Source organism: Pagrus major, chromosome 4 (genome assembly GCF_040436345.1).
Source record: "Pagrus major chromosome 4, Pma_NU_1.0".
Lineage (NCBI taxonomy): Eukaryota > Metazoa > Chordata > Actinopteri > Spariformes > Sparidae > Pagrus > Pagrus major.
The window spans coordinates 5,837,674-5,861,577 of record NC_133218.1 but is presented as its reverse complement, the minus strand read 5'-3'; the positions used below and the strand labels follow the sequence as shown (position 1 = coordinate 5,861,577).

Genomic DNA, 23,904 nt, shown 5'->3' with positions numbered 1-23,904 from the left:
CTGTATTTCGCTGTTCATCCCTGGTGTTCAGAACTTCATGTTAAACTCTGTCGCCACCTAGTGGATGTTTAGGTGTATTGGCAGCAGGGACTAAATCTTCTGTTGTTCTTGTCCCAATAACACTCTTCTGCAGGATGTATCACTTTAAAGCTGTGATCAATTAAATAAACCAAACAGCAGCATACTGTACATACAGTAAGTAGCTAGTACTTTAAAATTTACACTTTCCATGCCTTACAGTGTATGTGCAAGCCCTTGAGTGGATGAAGAATTTAAAATTAAACTTCTGATAAAGAAATCCTGACCAAAGAGTGGTAGCGAGTGAAGTACAACTTAAGTGCTGGTACATTCCAGGACATATATGAACATATATGAAAGGTTATGTAACAGGTTTCTGCTCACGTTCCTGTCACGTTCAGAAAGGAACTGGTCGATTTTGTGTCGAACGTACTAAAATGATTATCTACACACATAGGAAATGTTGTGAAATGATTTGATTCGGCCTATCGAAGCCTATTTTGTAATAAAAAGATACACCACGACAAAAACATACATTACTCTTATTAAAAATGAAATATAATAAATAGAAAATCACTCATTGTAACGTTTCACGGATAGGGGGCGTGGAAACTGACTGACATAAAGCTCGAACGCGACGTCATCGGTCGATTGGGCCAATCGGAGCGCCGGAATGCTAATTCCAGAATCTTCTCGGAAGTGGAATCGGTGATGATGTCGGAGCGGCTGCTGCTGCTTCAGCTAGTGTCAGCGCTGTAAACCAGAGGGCGTCAAACCCACCGGGCAGCCATGGTTTAGAGGAACACAACACAAAAAAACAAAACAAAACAACAACATGCAACGACCTTAAACAAGGCCTGTCGCTTTGGAGCAGCAAGGAGGTGATTCATTTTACCCCCCAGCCGAGGTAAGCAAGCTAAAGATGCTGGTGCTGTCTGTGTCTGAGGTTTATCGGTGCTCTCAGATGATGTTACTTCATCAGATCGATGATTAACGGCAGGAACACGGACCCTTAAAGACTCTGCCTCCTGGGACAGGCTAGATGAGAGTTAATTAAAAAGAAATCCGGTCTAACGGGGCTGCTTTTTGTCTTAATATTGCCTTTATGTGAATTTCCTGCGCATGACATTCAGGGTGGGCAGCGAGCTCATCCCAGAAAGCGATTTGGTTTTCATTTTTGTACGTTCATGCTAACGAAGATGCTGCGGGGACTGACGGCCTCCTCTTAGACAACCATAGCACAGATTCACAGACTAACCCCCTGTGTTTCCATCCGGTAATGTGCCTATTCATAACCCCTTTCTCTCGGTTAGCTAGCTAACGTTAACGGGAACCTTAATAAATGTACCCATGATGGTGTAAACTCCTCTCTGGCTTGTTGTGAGTCGTGACCAAGGAGGAAGAGCTAGCGTGAATGTTAGCAGCTGTTCTGTGGCTAAATTGGATCGTTTCTGGATTCAAATAAACACACTTTCTCACGGCATTAGCTAGAGACAGCTGTCACAATACTCACTGTTTGCAGTGGGTGGGACAGTATTAGCTGTGTGGATCTGGGATGAAATATTCAGAGGAGCTAATTTTATGCAGCTAGGTATCATGTCTGTCTGGGCTGAGCTGTGTTTACAGGTGTACAGGATTTAAAGCTCTTTTTCTATGTGATGATCTTAGATATAAACTTCCTTTTTGTGGCAACACTCCTAAACAAATAGAGGACACACTGTCAGTAATCAGTAAAAGTTGTACTGATATTTATTATTATAAACAGCCTGTATAATAATGTTATTATGACGATTTCTAGAATAAGGAAGTGTGTACTTTCCTTGTTTCTCTTCATTCATTCACAGTAATAACACTACCACCACAGATAGATACAATGGGAAAGGGAGCATGTTAATCTAGATAACAATTAAAAACAACAAAAAATCCCCCACGCCAACAAGCAGAAGGCATAGTGCATAGAACAAGCCTTTTACTCGCGATGAAACAACCAAAAATAAACAATATTAATAATAATATTAGTACTACAACCAAAACTAGGAATTATACGGCTGGATGTGGAACAAACACCAAACAATCTACAGCCACCACTGCAACAAAACAATTACAGAGGAAACACTGCTTTATATCTTAATAGGAACAGGAACATGCTTAGATGAATATAAATGCTCCAAGGGCACAACATTTGCACGAGGTCCAACCAAACGTTCCAAGTTATGAGTAGATTAACTTTATCACCAGTCAAAATCAAGGGTAATCTATTGAATGGCTGATAAAATGTGAACATTTACTCACGATTTGTTGGTGAACAAGAATATTAGTTTTGGGCTGGTTTGAGGTCAGACACACTGGTGTAAAGCAGTAATCCATTCAGGTGGAGTAAATATGTTGGTAATTACTGATTTGTCTCTAATTACCTCTGACTACCAGTCAAAAACACACCAAGTTATCAAAATTAGAACAGAGAAAAGCACGTACACGTCATAAATTTGAAGCTTTGGACAGTGATTTTAATTAGTAAATGACAAACAATCAATCCAATGTCATAACTCATTAATTAAATTTTAACCAATTTAACACTTAATTGAATCACTGTGGTGATGCCGTGCTTACTGGTACATATTACATGGCAAGACACTGGAGTGAGAGTAAACAAAAGAGGCATCATAAGGACGCTGTTGTCGAGGCATTTAGATGAGACTTTCAACACAGTTTAAGGAAAAAAATTGGAAAAGGGCTCAATGCATTTTCTTTGTTTTTTTTTTTATTTAGGTTTGACCACATCACTGTGACTTACCATTTACAAAAGTGTGGAACAAGTCGTTATTGGAGGCTAACTTGAACAGAAAATGTAAGTAAAAGCAGTGTTTTTTCAACTTGTATTTAAATCTTGTGTGATAAATCATGGTCTGTACCAATGGTAGCAACACTAAGCACATTTTATTTTATGGTACTTTTTATGTGGCTATTTGATGAGAACAGTGTCGTCTATTTTTGCGAAATCCTGTACCACAACTTCCCCTTTTTGCAATAACAGAAGATGGTGTGTCCTTTGTGTACTCTTCACAGTTCCTGTTCTTTTTTTCCATCATCTCACAGCTGGGATGACTTTGTTTAATGCTTTGAATATATATATATCTAACATTTGCGTAAATGTGTTAAGCTATTACTGTATTGGTGTTTTACATTAAAAGTGATGTTACTCAGTCCAGAATCACAATCTGTCATCTGTCAGTAAAATGTCAGGACCAATATCCCTTATGTAGCAAGTCTTTCTATTGGCCCTTTGTACGCTGTAATGTAATTAATGTGAGTGTGTTAAATAACTGACTGTGCCTTATCTGACTGACTCTGTATTCCCACAGATCTGTTGCTACAGCGCCTTCAGCACCAAGAGGACTATTTAGGTCAGTCAGACATCATCATAAATTTTTCCTTTTTCTATTTTAAAGGGGCTCTGTGTAACAATTTGTAGAAATTTAAATTATTAGTCACTTTTATATCAATGTTCGCAGATGTTACATGTCGTGAGAAATAAGACCTTCCTTGTCTCTCGGTTGCCTATACAAGCCTGAGGACGATTTGTTTAAGTTGTTTAATGCTGCTGGACTGTGGATTTCTTTGTGAAGGCCTCTGGTCGGATTTTCCGCGACAGTCCAAAGGATTTGACTTTATGCACGTTCTCGAGTGCTTCGTCTTAGTACATCTCTCCGCTCCGCTAACAGAGAGCAACAGTAGCTAATGTAAGTTTAGAAATGGAGTCTACTAACATAAACCGATGACCGATTTCACTGAGCCCATTTAACCAAGAACTCAAAAGATTAATTTTATCATTGTGTACAAGTTTAGATAATGGAAGGGAGTACAGGTTCATTTTATTTGTAAAGATATCTATGATTGAAATTTTCAATTTAGATTAAATGGATTAGAATAAATTAAAAGTACTGAAAGAAATGTGGTCCACTGTTTTGCTTTTCAGAATCATCATGAACACCCACGAGTCAGACGTGCACACCATCTCACCGGAGCTGCCGGCGATGTTCGACGGCATGAAGCTGGCGGCGGTGGCCACGGTGCTCTACGTCATCGTCCGCTGCTTGAACCTCAAAAGCCCCACCGCTCCCCCCGACCTCACCTACCAGGACACGCCCCTCAACCGCTTCCTTCTCAAGTCCTGTCCACAGCTGACCAAAGAGTGAGTCCTCAGCTCTCTCAGTTTCTTTCTCTCAAGGCATAACCATGGAAATGCTTCGCCTGCCATCTGGGGCAGCAGTGGAGGTAGCAGTTTGTCTGGCGGTGGTCCCATCTGTCATCAGTGTTCCTGAGCATGCCACATGTCTGTACCAGAGATGTCTGGCTTCAGCTCCGGCATGAATAAAACACCAGTCTTTGTTTTTGGGGTTATCCAAAAGGTAGACTGGGTTTGTTTGTCTCGCATTACAAATATAGACTCATTCACTGCAGGGCGAGGACATTTGCATATATGATGATGCACGTCTCCCCCTCAGGCTGTCTCTCTGTCTACTATAATTTGAATCTTCCATTGGATATATAATAACTGATGCAAACCAGTGGTTGTTCCAGAGCAGTGTGAGGCAGGTATTCCCTGTGTAGGCTAAACCAGGTCAGCAATGTAATGTACTGTCCTGCCCTGTGGTCTGCTGGTGGTGTAATACTCCATAGTGACTTTCAGCTCTGCAGGGTGCCCCCCTTCAAGCCTTCATCACGAGTGTCTGCTTATATAACCGATTGTTACTGAGCCCTTTGCCTTTCAGCTGCAGTGTCAGTGAATCTTAAGGCCACACTGATGTTTACATTTGTGCCTGGATTGTTATCATTCCCTCCTGAACAGCCATATTTTACTCACAGTGTGTAGCTGAACTGAGTTAATTGAAGTTCTGGACCCCGTCGGTATCATCTGTGTGGTGTCTCTGTGTTGTTGAGGGTTCATGCTTGTTTGTTGCTCATAATGACATCCTGCGGCGTTGCATAACGGAGATCAATTTCACAGCGGAAAGCATAGGAGGGATGTTGTGAGGTTAAAAGAGTCAACAGCGTTTTTGTTTGGCTGCTTTTGGGGAAATGCATGCCAGGGTTAACGTAGGACGATACAGAACAAATACATTTTTCTTGATATGCATGTTCGTGTTAGCTTGTTTTATCTGTATCCAGAGCAACTTATTTTGCCTTTGATCGTGTAATTTAAAAGAAAAAGTCTGCTATGTATCAGCTGATTGTTCAGGATCAGAGATGCACTGATATATCAGCCAAACAATCAAAACTGTCTGATATTCCCCTTGTTGACTGTTGATAAGATGACGCTGGCTGATAGTAGACAATGTTTATCTGAAGTGTCGCATTGTTTTGTTCTGCCACATTCACAAGTTACTGGCTCGTGACATTCCTGCTATCAGTTTGAAAGGGCCATCTAGGAACTGAAAAATTCTTCTCAGTGGCTAGGTAGTTGTATAGCGGCTAAAAATACTTTTGAAGTAGTTTTTTTTTTAAAAAAAGGAAATCATTTTTATGTAAAAGAAGGTTATACTAAAGGTTGTTCATTAAATTAGTATGATAATATTTGTGCTCTTTGTAAGATAGTGTAATAAGGGGTTGAAGGACTTTTAAAGGGACAGTTCACCCCCAAATTAAAAATACATATTATTTCTCTTATCTGTAGTGCTATTTATTCATCTAGATTGTTTTGGTGTGAGTTGCTGAGTTTTTAAGATATCAGCTGTAGAGATGTCTGCCTTCTTGGGGGTGAACTGTCCCTATAAAACTGTTCAGTTCTGTTTTTTATGATGAAGGTTTCTACGTTTCCCTGGCACAAAATGAGGAATAAATAACAACAAAAACAAAATAAACAACAACAAAAAACACTGGCATAGGCTATTGGCTAAATTGTTATTTTAAACATGCCAGATGGTATCAGCACATAATTTGTGCATCCCTATTAAGGATAGTGTTAATGATTTAATTTTAGTCCTTAATGTTAGAGCAGCAGAAATGTTGCATATATCAAGACAGCAGCCAACTGTAAACAGACTAATCCCAGAAAACAATATATTCAGAAACATGGTCATATAGAGTCAACAGCAACAGAGCAAAGTACAGGTAAAAGTGAAAAGAGGAAAGGAAACATAAATGAGGGCAAAGACCACTGGATAGATTCCAGCTCATGTTGACTCATTTACTGTCAGTAATATCTGCCTTTTAGGTATATGATACACCAGGCTTCCCTCTACCTATTTTTGTTCTTTAGTATTTATTTATTTATCAGTTTATTTGACAGGGACAGTACATGTAGGCACTGTTACATTTAATTGAAATGCAACTGATGCACAGTATATAGGACTTCTAGCCATGGCTAATTTGCAGTCTTTGTTTCTGTTTAGGCTTTTGAGGAATAAAACACTTGATACAACTCTCTTTAAAAAGACATCAAATCTAACAATGAAAAGACATAAACAAACAGCCACTACAGACAGTGATTGTAACAATGACTAAGACCAACCTTTAAGAACAGTGAGTGAAAATAATGACTAGGAACAGAGAAAAAATGTTTAGTGTTTGGTGTTTTCCCAGCTTTCTAGTATCACAAGCGTGAGACTTTCCTCCTGGACTTTGATCTGGACTTTAGATCTTTGCTTCATCAAACCACACTGACGCATCCATTTCCCCTCTCCGTTACCTAATAGCTTTCAAAGACAACAGCACACGCTGCATGAGAAGGTGACATTTACCAGAGGCAGTCTCTGTTATTCAAATTCAAACAAAGGGTTTGTCAGTCACATACATGGACAGATCGGAGCCTGCTGTCACTCCCAAGGTCCTTTAATACAGAGACTAGGACTCAACAATAAGTTAAGGTTTTAATGTAAGGTTTGTGTGCATTAGTAATATTTAAGGCTGCAACTTTCCTTCAGTCGACTATTTGATTAATGGACTAATCTTTACTGCTGTCATGAATGTCCAAGAGCAAAATAATGTGACACAGATAAACATCTGCGTCCACTATCAGTCAACGTCATCTTATCAACAGACATCAACGGGAATATCAGTTTCAATGTTTGACTGATATATCAGTGCATCTCTAATCCTGAACAATCCATTGATACATATCTGATTTTTTCTTTTAAATTAAACAATTAAAAGCAAACTAAGTTTAATTTGATCAAATTAAATGGATTAATGGACTAATCTTTGCAGCTCTAGTAAAATTCTACAGTGAAACGTGTTTTTACCCTCAAACCAGAAAAATATCAGAAAAATATTATTTGGGCTTATTAATAGGTATTTTTCAAACTGCATTGACTAAAGTACCAAAAGAGATAAGAGCACATTACAACAATGAGGTGATCCTCTTCCCGTAGTCATAGATTAACACTGCCGAGTACCTTCTGGAAAGGTGTGGTTAAGCTTCAGCTCCCCTCACAGCACATGCTAGAGGTGATTACATTATCAGCAAATGGAAGTAGTCTGCTTTCTGATTGATAGTTCTCTTATGTAATAGTGTACTTTGTAGGTACAGTAATTGTGGGAGGGATGAGGCAACGAAGAGTTAAAGGTTGGAGGGCTTGTGTAACTGTTAATGTAATTGAGCCCTTTGCTTTCTGAAGCTACTTATTGTGTCTGTGTTGTAAACACACAACTAGTGTCCACATCTGTGCTTGAGTTTACAGTTCTGCTGCTCTTGTTTATCTCATCTCATCGCCTCCCAAGATGGCCCACTCTTCTTCACTTCACTGTCAGCAAGTCTAATAAGAAAAAAAATGCAGATAGGATGTTACATAATCGAAGGAGAGTGAGGAAAAGGAGAGCTAATGTTTGCTAATGTGTAATTTGTAAAAACTGTGAACAAGGCAGGTTTCTTCTGTTAAAAGCTTGTGTTATATGAACTAAAATATTCTTGAATTCCCCTTCATCACCTTTTGATGGCTGCAACATTACATAAAAAACAGACAAATAGTTGTTTGGGCTCTTATTATGAGGTATGATTATGCATTGATGTGCTTTTCCTTTTTATCATATGATAAGCATCACCTTAAAGGGTTTTCCTGTCAAGTTGTTCTTTTGGTCTCAGCGTTGAAATAAGATGGTGATTCATGATAATGCACAACAAAAGGCACAGTATTTCAAAGGAATATTGCGTAATCCAAAGGCTTGACTCCTACAGCTAACTCCTACAGAGGAATGCAAGTACTCAGCTTCTCAAAACAAAAGCAACAGACTGACGTTAAACATTGATGTCTGCTGGGAGTTTCAAAAGCTGCTACAGAAATGTGACTCTGTATGCAAAATATGTGCCAGACTGTTCATGTCATGGACCATCAATGCACATGTTTTGCTCAGGATAACAATGTGTTAATGTTATTTCTGGGAACTGACTTTGTGCTCTTATTGAATGCATTAGCAGAATCAGCTCATCTTTCTAGATCAAATTTAATAGCAGAGTTCTATTTTGTGTTTTCCAGGTACATTCCTCCCTTACTGTGGGGCAAGAGTGGTCACCTCCAGACAGCGCTGTATGGGAAACTGGGGCGGGTGAGCTCACCTCACCCCAGTGGAGTCAGAAAGTACTTACCCATGCAGGATGGGGCCACATCGACCTTTGACCTCTTCGAGCCAATGGGGGACCATCGAACAGGAGGTGAAGCATTTGACCAAGATCTCCTTTTTCTTTAACAACAGCTCATTTGTGTTGGTTGCTAGATAATGGCTGATTGACTCTTCACTGTGATGCCAAACATAGAAATATCATATATTTTGTAGTTCTTAGTTGTATGTGAGTTATCAGTCAACATTTCAATTAAACGAAGCTATCCTCACTAGTCTGCACCAGAAATACTAGTCCTTAAATCTTATTTTATTAATGGTCCCAATTAAATTACATATTGACATAATTTGCACTAAAATGTCATGTCTTCCTAGTCAAATGTTACATTAAAAAACACGAGTATCCGCTAGTAACGTAAACAACTTTTGCGTCCAAGATGTGTGTGGGTATTTGATTTTGCAATTGTCTTCAGCCAATGAGATGAAAATGTCTGTGTTATAAACGGGCATATTTCCTCAATATTTTCTGTTACGTTGAATATTGTTTTCAACAAATGTAATTGTTTGCTTTTATTTAGTGAGTTGTCGTATTTTGTAGGACAATATACAATCGTGATAATGCACTGTGCAAAGTGCCACACAATTTAGGGCATTTGGATATGCTGTGATTATTGAAGACTGCTTAATCTTTTCAAATGGCTCTTATAATATACAGAATATACATTTTTAAACCTTTTAGTTTAAATTGTGCTCAATGTTGAGTGTTTTTAACTTTTTAAATCATTGACAAGTCTAAGTTTACACTTCTGCTTAAAGATCACGGAAATTGGTCATTAGGATCATCCCTAATTGCAATTCTACTTCTGCTACTTCTGTCTAGTCTGTTCATGCAACATCTCAAAGAGGGTCCTCTACTGACATTCCTGAGGTTTCTCCCATTTTGTTGTTCCTGATAAAGGTTTACCTTATCTAATTCGAGGGTCAGGCATGGAGGCTTGCATGTTAGACAGATTATAACTTGGACTTGGGCTGTATAGATAAACTGGAAAACAAACCCATCAGTTACATCCACTAGTGTTATTATGTCCAGCTTTAAATGTTTTTATCAGGTCTTCCAGTTCTGCAATTCTAATACTTAAAGCCTTAAGTCATTGATCTTTAAACTGCATGTTTGTAATGCAGTTGTGTGAAAGGGGTGTGAAAGATTCCTTTCTTTGAATGCCTCAGCTGAACCCTGAGCCATCACCTCAACTTTGACCTGATGATCTTCTCAGAAAGCTTAAGACTCACATGACATTTGGTTAGAAAAAAGTAGTGTTACTATTTAGATTCTGTTTTGCTGAAGCTATATTACAGTCTAATCCTTTGTTTTGGATCGGCTGCAGAGCTTTGCCTCGCTTGAACCTTTTCAATATACTGATGTGCTGTTTAGGAGAGTGAAATGTTCTCGTGCTCACATTTTTCTCTCTCTGACCCATCTGCCTGTTTTACCAGATGACATCACCATGGTGATATGCCCTGGTATTGGTAACCACAGTGAGAAGCATTACATCCGAACATTTGTGGATTACGCTCAGAAGGACGGTTACCGCTGCGCTGTGCTGAACCACCTGGGAGCTCTCCCCAACATCGAGCTCACCTCTCCACGCATGTTTACCTACGGTGAGACCAAAGATCTGACTTCAAGTTTACTTTACTACTGAGAAATGAACCTGTAATAGGATTTCCAGTATTTCCACTTTATAATAATTTGGGTAATTTTGCAAATTTGAGAAAGAAAATTATACCTTTTAACTTATTATATACTGATATAGTTAACTTATTTTGGGTAAATACACACAAAAAGGTGATATTAGGCATGTTTTGGTTCAAGTTTGCCCATTTAATTGAACTGAACAGCAGCACAATCTTTCTCCATCCAGCATCCCATTAAATAGTAATAAAGTAAAATTTCAACTCTCTGTATGCACAGTGCATTCTCCCGTCACATGCTCAGCCCAAACTACTGGCAGCAGCACTGAACTGTCTGAGCCACAGGCTTCCAATCAAAACTAGATTATATGACTGGAATAAACTGCTGCAATTGAATGACATTTTTTTTTTTCATATTTATTAGAAAGGTTTTCAAATCCCTCTGCTTATAATACAGTAAAAGGTTTGTTTCTATCTTCTTATGACATAGTGAATGCAGCCTGAGCAAATAACCCCTATATTGACATTTATTCCTGAAAGAATGATTCCCATAAATTTCCATAAATTCCTGTTACTTCTATTGAATATTTCCACAATTTTGCAAACCTAACCTGTCACTTCAGAATGACTTCTTCGCATTAGGCGTATCTAGTAATGATAACCCAGTTTTAGAATAACAAAAAGTATTTGATTTCTGCTCCTCTTATCCAATTATCTGTTGTTGTTGTTGTTGTTGTTGTTGAGGCTTAAGAAGCTCTGGCCAGAAACAAATCTGATAGAGCTGAACCCCAAATTGCCCCTGATGAGCAGTTGGCACCTTGCATGGTAGCCTCTGACATCAGTGTATGAATGTGTGTGAGAATAGGTAAATGTGACAAGTGTTGTAAAGCGCTTTGAGTGGTCTGTAGACTGGAAGTGCTATAGTAATGCAAGTCCATTTAGAGCACAGCTGAAATATTTGTTCAGTGCAGTTTTTGAAAAAATGATATCCTTTGGTGGCACCTTGACTTCATTTTGATGTGACCTGGTCAAGTTAAAGGTATTTTAATATCCTGATTTTCCTGAATATAGACTAATCTCAGTACAACATCATTTCAAAGTAAAATCTAGAAGACTATCTGAGCTACTACAGCTCACAAAGCTTATACATTTTCAGACCTGAGCTTATGTAAAAGCACTAATAGAGACACAAATTTAATACCCTAAGCTGAAGGCACCTTCAGCTGGAACTGCTGAGCAAGAGAAGAATGCTCTTTCCTTTAAAGGTGTTATGTATTGATTGGTAACAATAACTGTCTTCCATACAGGGTGCACATGGGAGTTTGCATCCATGGTTGGCTACATTAAGCGGGCATATCCGCAGACCCAGCTGATCGTGGTGGGCTTCAGCCTGGGAGGAAACATCGTGTGTAAATTCCTGGGCGAGAACAGGACGAACCAGGAGCGAGTGCTGTGTTGTGTCAGCGTCTGTCAGGGGTACAGTGCTCTCAGGTGGGTTGTTGTACTCTCATCTCTTAATTAAAATGCATTGTGTCACCAAAGCCCCTTTATAACCCCGGCACTTGATGTGCATACATTTCTAAATATAAATGAAGCTCGGCATAATGCCACGAAATGATTCCTGGTTGTGTAATGTAATCATATATTAGTCACAGGTTTACAGAGCGTCTCCTGTCAGCTGTCGTTCAGCTATTCTATTTTCTATTTTTGTCTTGATTGATAGCTGTTTTGCTGTTGTTTTGAAGACTGTTTTTAAACACAACCAACAAGAAAAACAAGTTGTAAACGGTTGTCATGAAGGGCCATCAGCCTCAGAGTTTTGTTTACTGCTCTGGACTCATTTTTTCGAATGTTTGCTCTAACTTTGTCATGTGGATGGTTTGTGTGTGTTCTATATTGTGCTCTTTTACCTAAACCCTTTTGCCAGTACAGTGCAATGAACTGAACTGGCTGTCTGACAACATGCCCAGAATAACTTGTTGTGCACATAGAGTCACATTTGAGAAACACACAGGACAAACAAATCTATTACGACTGTTTTTAAACCACCAGAGCATGTGGGTGTTCGAGGCAAGTCTGCACTCTGTGTTCATGTTGGACTGAGCCACACCTTCTGTGTTTTAAATGCAGCCAGCGTCTCTTGGCACAAATGACAGACTGGGTCTGTTAAAGTTTGGATGTGGGCACTGGTGAAGGGTGTGTTGCAGGTTTTTTTTTTTTCCATTTAATTGATTCTCCTTTCGTCCAAACCTAAGCTGGCCCTTCTGTCAGTATTGAGGGCTGTTACCATCCCTCTTTTCCACAAATAATGTGTGATCAACAAATCATACTTCCGATAATTTGTATTTCACCTCAAATTGTATCAAAATGTCAAAAAGAAAATGGAAAGCAAGTTATCTACTGGTCAGATATTTGTAGTTAGTTGTAGTGCTGGTTTGGTCTGTCTGTGTCAGTGAGCTGCATACTAATGCCTGACACCATTGCTACTCCCTCCACCAGCGTGACTCTTTGTCCAGTGGATTACACAGGACATTTGGTGTGTTGTTTGGAATGCAGACAGGCTGCACAAAGCTCACTTCCTGTGTGTTTGCCTGTCTTTATCGCTCAGGGCCCAGGAAACATTCCTACAGTGGGACCAGTTCAGACGCTTCTATAACTTTCTCATGGCAGACAACATGAAGAAAATCATCCTCTCACACAGGTATCACTGTTGGTCCTGCACAGTACAGCACTGTCACTCCATATTAAAATAACTGACATCATGGTTTGTCAATTCTGTAAACATTTCTGAATCATCCACATAATAACTATGGCGCAGCCTGTCGGTGCAGCAAAGAAGTTTTCAGTGCATCACAGTCATTTTCAGATTATATTGGACAGGTCACAGTTAAGATCTGTGCAGGCTTTTATTCTGCTCTAAATACTAGCACTATTTTTTCTTTGTTTCAAAAGATCAAATACCAGAATAATGGAAAGTGTTTTTCTATTAACATATTGAGATTAAATGTTAAGTTTACACACTATCTTAACTTATTTTTTCTTTGCTCATTTTTAGTTATTAATGGTAATCAAGTAAGTGACATCAGATATAAAGCACCTTTTGAGAGAAGAGATGTCACAAAGTGTTCATAGAGGCAATAATGTATAAACATACTGTACATATAAGGCATGAGATGATAAAAATGAATATCACGATTATCCTGGCCAAAGTAACTGTAATTCACAATATCTCATCAAAATATGGTTAAAATGGCATTAAAGAATAGAAATTCACCACAATCAGTGTTTTTGCCATGGTCCACAATATCTTATATACTAACCAAAGTCTAAACAAAGTCTTGGTCTCTTAAGTGGAATGAGGCAGAGTTCCAAAGTGTAGGAGCCACAACCTATGTCTCTCCTTTAGGTGACAGTGAATGATGTTGTACCAGTGTAGTTATATTATTTGTAGATGTTGGTCTGAGGATATTGCAGTTTTTATCTAAGACAAGAAGAGTGTCCTAAAACATTTTTTTCACTTTTTAAAAAAGTTAAACATAAGGATCAGACCCCAGAATATTTTTTATACAGTCCCTTACTGCATTACACTAATGGTTGAGTAAATGACTACACACTGAGCATTAATTGAATTAAACATTTTTAGTAAATAATGGTTGTTTGTGTGTATTTTTACTTGTTACAGGCACAGTCTGCTTCGAGGGAGCTCAGTTAAAATGGTAGATGCAGATCTCAGTCGGCTGTACACAGCGACGTCTCTCATGCAGATCGACGACAACATCATGAGGTGTGTGGAGAAACAAAAAAGAGAAAGTTACAGCTCTCAGCGATTTATTGTTGTGGATAACACATCTGTGTTATATCTGTTGCTAGCAATATTGTTCATCCATTTGTCAATGGTGAGAGTATAAAATGTCTATGATGTAATTGTTAAGTGAATTAATTTAACTTTCTTTTTTTCTTGTGTTTCAACAGAAAATTCCACGGCCACAGCTCTCTCAAAGAGTACTATGAAAAGGAGAGTTGTGTACATTATATTCACAATGTAAGATTTGCATATGCTTCACAACATCTCGTATTATGTTTCTCTCTTTTGTCTCTTTGTGTATTTGTTTGACATATGTATTGTTATCCTCCAGGTAAAGGTGCCACTGCTGTTAGTGAACTCTGCAGATGATCCTCTGGTCCATGACTCACTGCTCACCATCCCTCGCACACTAGCAGGTAACTAACAGCAGCATGTTTCATTACAATAGCAGAAATATTAAACCCTAGTTTTTTTTAAACATGTTAACTGTAGCAACCATTTCAGGAATGGGGACAAACAGTGAGTGAGGTGGTGGGCGTGTTGTTGTCATGCTGTGGCTCTGCAACAGATGTTTAAAAAAAATTCCTAGGTCAAACTTTGCATGGGACATGATGAAAATTAAATGTCATGATTATCCTGACCAATTATTATCCCAATAATCATCAGAATATGCTTAAAATTCTTAGAATTGCTTTCTAACTTTTTAATGAATTGTATCACAGATAGGACTCACATCTTTAGTTTGAAATCAATATAGTTTTTTCACTGTGAGGATGTTCAGGATGATTTTCCAGATATTGGAAATTCAGCTCGATTAGCTTTTGTCCTTGTTTTAATTGCAACCTGCGATAAAATCTTACATTGCCTCATGGCTTGGTCAAACTAATGACCTTCAAGGACACAGGTAAGAATGTATTTTAGTTTAAAAGCCGCTATAATTAACAATACCCAGATATATTGGTTTGTTTTAAACTAATTAGCACGAAAGGAAAAGGTAGCAAGAATCTCTGATCCTTACAGTTTAGAGCAAACTCTGCCCTTTTTTTTCCAACAACTGTTCAGAATGTGCTTTCACTAATAAAAAATAAGCCAAAAAGTGGAGAAAATGCTCAAAAGCTGCAGAATATCCTGCTGATAAAAGTCACTATATGTGTTTCTAGAAAATTCTAATAATATGATGCAAACTACAGGGTTCATTTATTAGTCTTAATATAGAGTAACACAGGATTGTACAATGAAATGTTAGTTGTAGTCCCTTTATGTTCTCACAAAATTAAGTTATGTAAATGAATAAAAAAATAGGTCGTAAAAATAAAAACTAAGATTTACAGTAATAATAATAATAATAATAATAATAACAATAATAATAATAACATTATACACATTATAATGAATAATAATAATCTGATTTTGAAGAACACTGACAATCTAAAAAAAAACTTGAATACTGCAGACAAATTCCAAATATACACCAAAAATAATGGTATGTTTTCGGGTCTGCACAGCGCAGCTCTCTACTTGTGTTTGTTGAGTAGTAGATGTACCTGCAGACAGTTGGCGGCACATATTTCCAGTTGAACCCTCTATTAAGTCTTTTAAATACAACAGGCCTAACCTGTCTGTCTAACGGTTCCCGTTAACACATTAGATTTTGATCTCAGAAAAAACAAGCCTGCAGTCTGAAAGGCCCTCTGATGAGTTGGTTCTGCTCTCTGAACAGGGTGTGGCACAGAGGTCAGGACTGTGAGTAATGGCTTGGTGTGGTACAGCAGCTGTAACAGTCACTCACACAAATACCTGAGTGTCCCTCCTCTGTCTATTTAAAGCGAGTTTAAGTCCTTCTGAGATTCCCAACACCTTATATTCTATTCTGCAGTGCATCCACAGTGTTTGAACCTCATTTTAAAAACAAGAAGAGGCAATTTATTCTTTGACTGCTTCCACATGACATGGTGTTTATCAAGCGTTCCTTCTCATCAGCCTGTGTGCTATATTTAAACTCACTAACCACTTTTTTAGAAAAGGAAAATCCCTCATGCAAGGGTTTGTGTGTGTGGGTGGATGAGTCCTGACTAAAAGTGACTCTATCCTGCATGAGTCTCTGGAGAGAAACACTTACTGGAAAGAGGATCAGCTGCCCCTCTGACCTAAAACGAGATACAGTCACTCAGTGATAATAATGTAATTAGCTTAGATTAGAGATGTGTGATAAGAAGAGTTTACAGCTTTCTATGAAGTCACGTATCTATCTATCTATATGTGCATATATATATATACACACACACACACACACACTCATATATATATGTATATATGTATATATGTATATATATATATATATATATATATATGTATGTATGTATGTATGTATGTATGTATATATATATATATATATATATATATATATATATATATATATATATATACATATATACATACATACATACATACATACATACATATATATATATATATATATATATATATATATATATATATATATATATATATATACATATATACATATATACATATATATATGAGTGTGTGTGTGTGTGTGTGTATATATATATATATATATATATATATATACATATATATATATATATATATATATATATATGTATATAAAGGAAAAGTTCACCCAAAAATGATATTTCAGGCTTTATCTACTCACCCTCAAGCCAGTGAAAATTTGGGTAAAGTTTCATAGTCCACTAAACGTTTCTGAAGCTTCACAGCAGAACAGAGTTGCAGCATGTTCCTAATCAACTGAAGTAGATGAAGTAATAACTGAGAAAAAAAAGACATAATGGCTCCATACAGCTTGTCCTATGTAACCCAAGTCCCCAGAAGCCCAGAGATCCCAAATTTATTAAACAGCCTTTGTTAAGACAAAATCTTCATTAGCATTAGCACCCTGTCTGGAGTGGGTGCACAAGCTCAAATGCTTTTTGAAGGTGTCAATAACTCCTTTTCTAATCAATTTGGGATCATTGGGCTTCCAGAGACTTGGATTACGCTGGATGAACTGTATTTTTCAGTTGTTTAAAAAAATGCCCATCTTCTTCAGTTGTTCAGGAGAATGTTGCAACACTGTTTTGCTGTGAAGCTCCAGAAATGTTTTGCAGATTATGTAACCTTACCCGACTTTCCATCAGCATCAGATTGAGTAAATTCGGGATAGACCGGCTTGGGTCCGGCCGATTATTGGGGCAGATATTCAGCATTTTTCTGATTATCGGCATCTGTACTTTTTGTGTACAATTGCCGATAAAATTAAAAAATGCACTGCTTTGTCTCTGAAGCAGCATCCTCTGTCTGTTGTCACCACTCAGTGGTCTCACTCAATGTCCTGCCAACAACACTTTCTGATTAGTTACACATCACAAGTAGTAGCCTATCAGCACTGAATTATCTGAATCTGTGAATTAAGTAATAACTAAAGTTATCAAATAAAGTACAAAGTAGCATAAAATGGAAATACTCATGTAAAGCTCCTCAAAATAGTACTTAAGTACAGATTAAATTGTACTAAGATACATTCCTTCCCTGGTTATTCTACATTTTCACACCAAGATTTTTTGCATTTTTACTTCAAATGTATATTTGTTCTAAATATCTATCATCGTTCTCCTTGATTACTAATTATCGGTATCAGCCCTGAAAAAACAATGTCTGCAATCCCTAGAGTAAATAATGACTGAATTTTCATTATTGGGTGAACTGTCCCTTTAGTACGAGTCCTTCTCTAGACTGTTCTGTTCCCACCTGTCACTGAGCCCCCACTGAGACTGTGGCTGCAGCTCTGGACGAGCACCGAGTTGTCCCAGTGCAGCTCTGCAGCTGTCATGAATAGTGCACAGTGGTGAAAGCACTGTGTGGTCATAATCACTAGTCAGCTGCATCAGGCTCACCCACTAACCCAGATAAGAGCAGGAGAATAAAGAGATCCAGGCCAATCCTTTTCATAAGACCACTGTGCTTGGTCGCCCACAGCTGCATCACTCTGCGGAGGTTCATACAGCAAATCAGAAAAGGATTAATGCTTTCTACTGCAGCGTTGAGATGATCTCCCTTGAGTTCAATGCTTCAGTAATTTCAGTATGAATGGATTAGCGTCCCCTTCTTAAGTCTGTAAAAACACAGCTGTAGCGTCAGGAAACAACCATAGGTGTTAATGGAAGAGTTTTTAAACTAAATCCTGTCTTATCTGTTATTATTAATGATTACACTGTATGTGGTCATATTCTTAGTTACATTCCATCACTTCTTTCAGCTGTGGCAGAAGCCACTTAAACACAGTGTTGTTAAAAGAACCCACAAGTAAAATTCTTGAGTAAAATATTGTGTTCAATTACTTGGTTAAAGTAAAAGACATACATATGAATAGTACTCGAGTAAAAGTCTTAAGATAATTATGTAGTCTGTAATCTGCAAAATATAGGTAACTAAATTTATCAAATAAATGTAGTGTAGTAAAAAGTACACTATTTGGCTCCAAAATGTAGAGGAGTGGAAGTAAAAGGTAGCAGAAAATGGAGATACTCATGTAAAGTACAAGTACCTCAAAATTGTTCTTCAGTACTGTACTTGAGTAGATGAACTTAGTTACATCCCTTCACTCCTTAAACAAACCTGCCAGACATTGAGTCATACTGTTATCTGTTTGACCATGCAAACACACCCTCACTATCTGTAACAGGCATGAAATAATCCCTGTCAGGCCCATATTTGGACGTGCGTGTCCACTGTTGGTTTTCAGATACTGATGAGAACAAACTACATTGAAGTCTAATCACCGTATGTTGTGTCCTCCTTTAGCAAAGATGCCGAATGTGATCTTCTCCCTGACGCTACACGGAGGCCACCTGGGCTTCTTCGAGGGCGCGGTACTCTTCCCTCAGCCCCTCACCTGGATGGACAAAGTGATTGTGGGTTACGCCAACGCCATGTGCCAGTGGGAGAAACAGAAACCGCCGTGCCAAAGTGCACACCTCAGTGAGAGCTCCTGCGTGGAGGAAAAAGCTTAAACCTCTGACCTTTGTCTCTCTCTCTCTCACTCCTCCTCCTCCTCCTGCCTCCTCACCTCTCGCCCTCCTCTCCCACCACTGTCCCAGCACTGAGGAGACACCTGAATTGAACCTTAAACTCTTCTTCTCTGCCTTCTCCTCCGGTGCTACTCACCTCTCCAGACCCACACATGTCTCCACGCCTTCACCACGGTTCTCCTTTGTAATCACCATCACCTTACAGTATGTGAAGGAACAAAAACAACTAACTGCCTTTGTGCTCTTTTTCCTTTGCGAGGACTTTGAATTCAGAGCAGGAACATTTTCTTTACGTGTACACACCATTGGTCCTTGGCTAATGGAGGCATTGACCAAATATGATGAGAGGAAAGGAAAGTGAGAGCACCACTTTAGAGTAGTTCATGAAAAACAAGAGCACACAAGAAGCCTCCTATTACTGTAAACTGACTGTGCTGCAGTCGGTGCCCGTTTGCGGCACCTGTAAGAAGCTCACTGCTTATCACCGCCAAGGCCATATAGCCTAGTCTGCTGTCTTAACCAACACAGCGTCTTTGTAGTATGTATGTATCTAACTCACAGATGTAGTGTGGATGTCCGTGTGCGCCTGTGTCGACCGAGAGTTCAAGACCCCGTGACAGAGCATGTGATCTTTATGTTTTGGTAGACGTGATCCAGATTCTCTGCCCCTAAAATGTCCGTTCTTTTGGGTGAATTGTTGCTCTGTTGTTTGTAGAAAATGTACAGTAGAAAAATTAAGTATTACGGTGGGATTTTACATGTTATGTCCAGCTCATGACATCTTCCTGGCACGTATGTTTTGGCACTTGAAATGTGTTCAGACATGAGTGGGAATCAACTCCAGTGGGGATCCATGCACATTCCCACAGTCACATTCTATCACTTTGATTCAGTGCACTTTACATCCTGTATGACACAATCCTTTTACTCCCCGCCCCCCATAAGTCGAAGTATGTAGGTTATTGATGATTAAGCTGGAGAACTGGAGGGAGCGAGGATGATAGCGAAAAGTTAGATGACTTGCGTGTTCCCTGTGTCGTCTTTTGTCCGTGTCTTTGCGCCCTCTTACTCTGTCGCCTGCCTTTGATCAGCTGCAGGTCCAGCCAAGACTCTGATATCCTTCTCTTACTGCACAGACCTGCCACTAGCCAGCTTCTGAGTGGTTAAGTGCTCATAGACATCTTATTACATTTACCAGCAGATGATTCTGTGGTGTCGAATTTTGAAAATGCAGCCATTGTGGTGCTGTTTAAAGGGAAGGTTCAGTAGGTTTTTTCTTTATAATCTGAGCTGTGAGGTGTGATGAGTCAGAGGGCAGAGGAACTCTAAACCAAATGTTTATTTCATTGGACTGTTTGTTAAATTCTGGTCGTTTTCAATTAGATGGAGACCACTGCATGCAAGAAAGAAGAGATTTAATGCAAGGGGATATTTTTGTTTCTTTGACTGCATTGAAAAGCTTTTCTTTAGTGTTTTAGCTCCACAGAGTGGACTTAAAAACTGTTGAAATCCATCTTAGTTGTGTTTTGATGAAATCAAACTGCAATAATGGGACCTGTGGACTTTTTAAAACCTGAATCTAATTGAGAACTTTGTTGTAAGGGCTTAGGAAGCAGCTTCCAGTCCAGCCAAGTAATCTGAACACTGTGATGAGACAGATGGATGGTTTGAAATAATGAAGGGAGTGAGCTTTCTTGTAAGGCAGTTTAAGCCAAGCTGGGCTGCAACTAATGATTATTTTCATTGATTAATTTGCTGATTATTTCTCAATTAATCGATTAGTTGTGTGGTCTAAAAAATGTCAGAAAATGGTGGTGGAAATGGTGATCAGTGTTCCCCAAAGCCCAAGATGATGTCCTCAAATGTCTTGTTTTGTCCACAGCCCGAAGATATTCAGTTTACTGTCACAGAGGAGGAAAGAAACCAGAAAAAAAAATCACATTTAAGAAGCTGGAATCAGAGAATTTTGACTTTTTCAAGAAATTACTCAAACAAATTATCAGAATAGTTGGCGATTAATTTGATAACTGATAACTAATCGATTAGTTGTTGAAACTCTAAAGCCAAAGTTTGTGTGTTTTAAGTTCTGGGTTTGATAGTATTTGCATGAAGTAGAATTAATTTAAGTTGCAGGAGGTTTAGGATATCAGGACATTTCATATAAGTAGCACACACTGTCAGTAATTAAAGTGCACAAAATACAAGAAAATATGAAATTGTAAGAATCAAAGACCTGTGTTAATGCTAAACAGCTATTCAGTTTTTGTTTACACTCAAAGACTCCACTGACTCTGCATAGGAACTTGGAAAATAGTAGTTTGATCTAGGTTATTTTTCACAATGGTCAAATGAATGGTACTGTAATATTGATTCTGATCACTACTGATATCAAATCTCTTCTTTTTTCTCAAGGATAATTTCATTCTGATCTGTTGTAATTTTTTAGATGTCATTGTCTTAAATTTAACCTCCTTTTCTAGAGATTATTCTGTGCAAATACTATGAAATCCAGGTGTTAATCTCACAGACACTGGCTTAAAAAAATAGGGATTCACCGATCCAACTTTATCCCTCTTAACTCAAAACTGATCTGATACCAGTGCCCTCTTTTCTTCACATTTAAAATCCGTACAAACCACAGTCTGAAACTCATTGCAATCATTTTTATGTACTGTAAAGTAAAATGAGTCTGTGGCAGAAAGGCAGCAGACCATCACTGAATTTAAGGGGAGCTCCAGTATTTTTCAACCCTATTTCCCTATTGTCTAACCAGAAACAGCCCTTATATCACTCTCACTAAATCCACCTCCATTTACAGAAATGGTCATTTAAATTTTTAATTATTTTTAAAAAAATTTAATCAAGTGTGTTTTACGACAATAAAATGACATTTGATGTTTCTGTAAATGGAGTCCGGTTGTGTTAGGGTCAGGGTTAGGCTTTGGCAAGTGACTGTTTGTTGTTAAGCAAAAATGATCTTATTCTTTAACAAAAAGGGTCAATTCAAATAATTGTTATCCACATGAGACACTTAGACAAAAAACGTGGCAAAAGAGGGTCCAGTTCCCCTTTAATTCCGCTGAAAATGGAAACACTAAATGTTATAATGACACTAACAATGAAACTATTTAATTTGGATCAGTAGCATCATGGCTGCTATCTCAGGTGGGTGCATCCTAAGGACATTTTGGTGCATCCCTAACTGAAAAGTGTCAGTTTGAGTTTCTTTGCCTTGAAAAAGACTTTTCATCCTCCATTGTTCAAACCACAAATCACTGCTGCCATCTGTTGTCAGGGGGTCCAAACTACAACTGCCAGTCATTAATGGCAATCGTCCTCTCATTCGCCTGCAGAGAGGTGACATGATTCATGGTTCACTCTGTCCACAGCTCTCATTTTAACACAATCAGGTGTGGTTTGGATTTACTCTGGCTCGTAGGAAAATCAGAGGAGTATCGACGACACCAGCACAAAACCCAGTTTCTGCAGTGAGAGCCATTTGTGTTCTTTCTCAGATTTTTTTGCCTCCCCCCCAACTTTGCACAAAAAATGCAGGTTTGGATGTATTATTTGGATGTATTTTTTTTCTTGTCGATTATTTGGGGTATATTTGTTTTTGTATTTTGTATTGTTATTACGACTTCTTGTGTTATCGTGCAAATGCATCAGAGCGAGAGTGTTGACGAGTACAGTGCGTGTATACTGTGTCATATCACCACCTCTGATTGAAAACCAAAACTTCTTCACTTTAACAATGAAAAAGCTAAAGAAATATAATATAAATATAGTGTATATTCAAATATTTGAGGGAACAGTTGTGAAAATAAAGGCAATAACCAACCAGGAGGGATCTCTTGTTATTTTAATGTGACAGGAAATAGTGTCATCGTATGAAAGACCAAAACACGTCATAAACATTCAGATTATTTTCTCATGGAGTGTTGGATCTGATATGTTGGTTAACTGTGTTGATATGAGAATGTGCTCCGTTGTATTTATCCTGACCCCGGTGCTTCAAGCATCTTGTTTTGTCAAGATTGTGGGCTCACGTTTAATTTGAGTGGAAGAATTTAAATATAAACGTCTCCAATGTATAAAGAAATACACCTTGGATTGTGATGAACATTGTTCAGTGTTCTTCTAAAATAATTTTTGATTTTAAATCTTTTTAGCCCAAACAAGTGATGAGAGCCCACAGTGTGTTAACCCACAGCTTTAATTTTGTGTTGACAAACATTTTGATGCTGTGAGACGGTTAAGGGATGTGTCGATGAGATGAAGGGGCACACACAGTCACACAACATGATGTACTCGGATATTGAACACTGGGTGTTTTTGTTGAAGAAAACCAGTGGTGTGTGTGATCTAAATACGTGAGGAAATATGGTTATTGTGTTCCAAAATAAATTATTTTCTCAAAAGAAAAATGGTCTCCTGTTCTCTTTACTTGCCTAAATAGATGAAGAAGCTGTTATCTGATTAATTTGAAGGTTTATGTCTAACATGGTGACAAAATTGATACAGTTGAGCCCCCTTGTGAGAACCACACTGTACTGTACTCCTCACTATGTCTGTCCCCTGTACAACTTAAGCTACTTAAGTGACATAACAAACTCAGAGTTGATACCTTCAGATTATCTGTCTGACCCACTTGTATTTTAATAAACTGAGTAGCTGTTTCTTTAATTGTATTTAAGTGACATTTAAAGAGGAACAAATTGTGAAAACGCTCCTTATTTTGAAGTCACACCTATGGGTTTAACTCCTGTGTTAGCTTTATGAGAT

At 38.2% G+C, this 23,904-nt stretch overlaps 1 protein-coding gene across 1 annotated transcript; it reads left to right on the top strand.

The window, feature by feature from the left end:
* Positions 1 to 722: 722 nt before the first annotated feature.
* Positions 723 to 23,546, top strand: LOC140994450 (monoacylglycerol lipase ABHD2). The gene is made up of 12 exons (XM_073464078.1): positions 723 to 925; positions 2,788 to 2,866; positions 3,381 to 3,422; positions 3,995 to 4,210; positions 8,490 to 8,665; positions 10,066 to 10,233; positions 11,571 to 11,754; positions 12,872 to 12,964; positions 13,946 to 14,047; positions 14,236 to 14,305; positions 14,400 to 14,484; positions 18,893 to 23,546. Exons 4-12 carry the CDS (start codon positions 4,002 to 4,004, stop codon positions 19,099 to 19,101), a joined length of 1,296 nt encoding a protein of 431 aa, XP_073320179.1. The 5' UTR covers positions 723 to 925; positions 2,788 to 2,866; positions 3,381 to 3,422; positions 3,995 to 4,001; the 3' UTR covers positions 19,102 to 23,546.
* Positions 23,547 to 23,904: the final 358 nt, after the last annotated feature.

What these genes read in the sequence shown, in the direction of transcription:
- LOC140994450 (XM_073464078.1), top strand. Translation starts at nt 4,002, where the DNA reads ATGAACACCCACGAGTCAGACGTGCACACCATCTCACCGGAGCTGCCG. An exon ending in AAAATCATCCTCTCACACAG is followed by an intron (nt 12,965 to 13,945) that starts GTATCACTGTTG and finishes TACTTGTTACAG; the next exon opens with GCACAGTCTGCTTCGAGGGA. An exon ending in CATCCCTCGCACACTAGCAG is followed by an intron (nt 14,485 to 18,892) that starts GTAACTAACAGC and finishes GTCCTCCTTTAG; the next exon opens with CAAAGATGCCGAATGTGATC.